Raw genomic sequence first — 3,650 nt, 5'->3', positions numbered from 1 at the left:
TTGTGTCCGTGCACTTGTTTCCTCAAAAAAATCGTGCTCTATTCGGGAATGCAAATAAATTTCTTTGAAAATATGTGAATTGCTATGTTGTGTCTTCGGTCACCCTGTTTCATTGTATTCAATTCATATGAAAAAGTGGGAGTTTTGTTTGATTTGACAATATGGCGCTTTTGATTACTAACTCTCGTACATTGAATAGACAAAATAGACAGAATACGACAAATCAAAACTCACTTGCTCTTGACTTTTGGGCTTATTTATTCACTCATTCATGGAGGAATTATTGTATGTGAGTGCAGGGCGATTAAAAAAGAGAAAAAAAAAGATTTTCTGTTTAACGTTAAAATCTGGCATTTGTCTATATTAAGTGTTTGTTTAAGTAGATGTTTTTCCAATTTATCTGTATCTTGGAACGATGTTCACACTCCGTCTAAATTAAACTATATTCTGTTTAAATCATAATAGATATTGAATTGAAAAATAATACAATTCTGTACGACACGATTTTTTTTTTAAACGAAAAATTGCAAACAATAAAGTTCAAACCGATTTAGTGATAAAACAAGTAAAATGAGTGATTTATTGAAATCTGCGATGGGATACTTTAATACGAGTCCGATAATTAGCAGCGACGATGAATTCATCGGACAAATTGTTGAAGTTGGTGCTGTGAAACTTCGTGTAAAACGTGTAATCGCAGAAGGTTGGTGGATATTTATTTTACTCTATGAAATGATTGCCTCAGAATTGTCACCGAATGATGTTTCTTTTATTGTTGTTGTTGTTGTTGTTGTTGTTGTCACAAGTGTTCTTTGTATTGTTCGATGCCAATTGTCCATTTATCATGAAAATGACATTGAACAAATCCAACTAAGAAAATTTCCTGTACATATTGACTATTCAAAAGAAGCTTATATAAACAAAAAAAATTGCATGTTGGCATGCAGCTACTTTAACCTTGGCACTCTTTGAACAATAAAATCATAACTGTTTTTTAATGTCTATTACATTTTGTTAATAAAAAATCAATTTTATAAATGCTTTTTTTTTCACATTTAATTCTTGTAGGTGGTTTCGCTTTTGTGTATGTTGTGCAAGACATTCAAAACGAAACAGAATATGCATTGAAACGATTACTAGGCTCTGATAGGCAAGCCTGCGACAATATTATACGTGAATTAAACTTTCATAAACAGTTATCGGGACATCCGAACATAGTTAAATATGTTGCCGCATCGTTTATCAACCACACGAATAGTGCTGAATATCTGCTAGTTTCAGAACTATGCAAAGGCGGCTCATTGATAGATTGCATGGGCACAACGTTCGAGCCCGACACCGTATTGAAAATTATTTATCAAATTAGTAAAGGTATTTCGCATATGCATAACCAAAATCCACCCATTACGCACAGAGACATTAAGGTGGGCTGTTTATTTTTGTTTTCTAATTGTTACATATGAATAAAAATAAATAAAACCAATTGTTTTTTGCTGTACGATTGATAAATTTCACATGCGTTGGATTACAGATAGAAAATTTCCTTTTGACCACCGATGGCGAATTGAAACTATGTGATTTTGGATCGGCTACAACGGATTCATTTACACCAGATGTTTCGTGGTCAGCACAACAACGTGATATGCTGGAAGATCAAGTGAGTTTACATTTATTAGTTTCTGTATATTGAAGATTAATAATTCTCGATTTTCAGTTGGCATTTATAACAACACCGATGTATCGATGTCCCGAACAATTAGATTTATGGTCAAATCATGAAATTGGCCCAAAGAGTGATATTTGGGCGCTGGGCTGTGTCCTTTACTACTTATGTTTTCAAAAGCATCCATTCGAAGATTCGGCCAAATTGAGAATAGTCAATGCAAATTTCAAACTACCAGGTGATTCGAGATACCTCTGTTTTCACGATATAATCAAAGGCTGCCTCCAAGTTGATCCAAATAAACGTTTCGATGTATCGATGGTTCTGGATAGACTCGGAGCAATCTCAGAAACAAAAGGTTGGCCACTGAGAGGACCCCTCAAATTGAATGTAAGTCTACCTAGAGTTGATCAGAAAAAAAGAATGAAAAAAATGGAAATTAATCAATGCGTAATGGAACGTAATGGGAAATGAAATTAAAAAAAGAGAGTATATATTTTAAAGTTATGTAAAGTAAATCAATGACCACAACAACAACATTGCTTAAATTTAAGATTTCATTGTAGTGTTGAGATCGTTGATCACTGTGAAAAAGAGAAAAATTAATATGCTTACTATTTCTAGTACTTGTTAGCATCGTCCACTACTACGTCTTGGTATCATTGTTTGAAACAATGAGATTCTCATTATGAGAATATTCGCGTAGACGTCCGTGCTTATATTTTTGATTGTTGATTTTAATTGTTGTTATAATAATGGAAATTTGGCATCGGCAGATGATTCAACATGTATAAATCACTCAGACGTGTTTGTCTAGGAAAACTTTTTCATCGCGCAAAAATTGATTCAGTGTCATCACCACGGTGAATATTTCTATTTTTTTATTCTTTGTTTCACCTCGTTTTGCTCTCATTTGATTTTACCGTTTCAATGGCTTTTTTGCCGAACTCGGCAAAGTTTTTTTCCGTTGAACAGAAGTTGGTTTGCGACGTCGTTTCATCTTCTGTCAAGTAAATTCAGCAGCACACTTTAAACAAAACTTTTTTGTCGATTCTCACCGAATAATAAATATTTCAAAACTAACTGTATCGACGGATCAAGAAGAGAAAATAATGTAGGCGTCCGATCACTTCGATTGTTGTTCAATGTCTGCGGCTGATGCGTATCTCACTTTGCCATGGCTACTAGCTCTGTAGTTTTAGTTTCATGTTTGCACATGCCGTTAACGGTATGTTGTTTTGTTCGGACGTATTATTAGTGTGATTTCAGGAAATGCGAGTGTTCGATGACAAATTTTTATTGAGTTGTCAGCACAATTTAAACAAAACTTTTTCGTCGATGATTTTCACTGAATAATAAATGTTTTAAAACTAAACTGTATCAACGGATTAAGAAGACAAAATATTGTATGCTTCCGATCACTTCGATTGTTGTTCAATGTCTGCAGCTGATGCGTGTCTCACTTTGAATCAATATGCAATGGCTACTAGCTCTGTATAGTTCTATTTTCATGTTTACACATGCCGGTAACGGTATGTTGATTTGTTCGAATTGGAAAACAATCGAACGTATTGCTAGCACTATTGCGTAGTAACAGCAATCGTTTTGGCTTGGTGAGTGTGTATCTTAAAATTTCAATCCTTTTGCAATTCAAACGTAGTTTTTTGGTTCTTCGTAGCGTCAAACTGAACACATCTTCTTTTCACTGGCTGGCTAAAATAATATACACACAAATTTATCAAACATTAGCACTTATTACAGAATTCAAATCAACTCACCAAAATGTGTGTCTCTCTTTCTCTCTCTCTCTCTCTCTCTCTCTCTCTCTCTCTCTCTCTTTGTGTGTGTGTTACTGCTCTTGTAAGTCAGTCCGTTCGCTGCCCAATGTAATGTCGCTTTGACGTTGCTCTGATGCTGATGTGTTTACACCGGCTCATCTCTCTACTACACAGCAAATCAAAAATATTTGTCAACAATCTGTTTTTTT

General features: G+C 34.4%; 1 protein-coding gene across 5 annotated transcripts; it reads left to right on the top strand.

The window, feature by feature from the left end:
- The first annotated feature begins 72 nt into the window (after positions 1-72).
- LOC116349515 (cyclin-G-associated kinase-like) lies at positions 73-3,592 on the top strand. Of its 5 annotated transcripts, none has more exons than XM_031780995.1 (5): positions 74-703; positions 1,069-1,424; positions 1,532-1,657; positions 1,715-2,053; positions 3,529-3,579. In XM_031780995.1, exons 1-5 carry the CDS (start codon positions 571-573, stop codon positions 3,562-3,564), a joined length of 990 nt encoding a protein of 329 aa, XP_031636855.1. In that variant the 5' UTR covers positions 74-570; the 3' UTR covers positions 3,565-3,579. The 5 variants fall into 5 exon arrangements, with proteins under 5 accessions (XP_031636853.1, XP_031636855.1, XP_031636854.1 ...); XM_031780994.1 differs by lacking the exon at positions 3,529-3,579 and adding an exon at positions 2,288-3,488; XM_031780996.1 differs by having other exon boundaries at positions 75-703; positions 3,533-3,592.
- The last annotated feature ends 58 nt before the right edge of the window (positions 3,593-3,650 follow it).

This window comes from Contarinia nasturtii, unplaced genomic scaffold (genome assembly GCF_009176525.2).
Source record: "Contarinia nasturtii isolate CC-2019 unplaced genomic scaffold, AAFC_CNas_1.1 Cnas_scaffold_2905, whole genome shotgun sequence".
Lineage (NCBI taxonomy): Eukaryota > Metazoa > Arthropoda > Insecta > Diptera > Cecidomyiidae > Contarinia > Contarinia nasturtii.
This window is presented reverse-complemented; position numbering and strand designations above follow the sequence as displayed.

Coding starts and splice junctions, on each gene's coding strand:
- LOC116349515 (XM_031780993.1), top strand. CDS start 571: ATGAGTGATTTATTGAAATCTGCGATGGGATACTTTAATACGAGTCCG. Junction 704..1,068: donor AAAACGTGTAATCGCAGAAG/GTTGGTGGATAT, acceptor TAATTCTTGTAG/GTGGTTTCGCTTTTGTGTAT. Junction 1,658..1,714: donor GTGATATGCTGGAAGATCAA/GTGAGTTTACAT, acceptor CTCGATTTTCAG/TTGGCATTTATAACAACACC.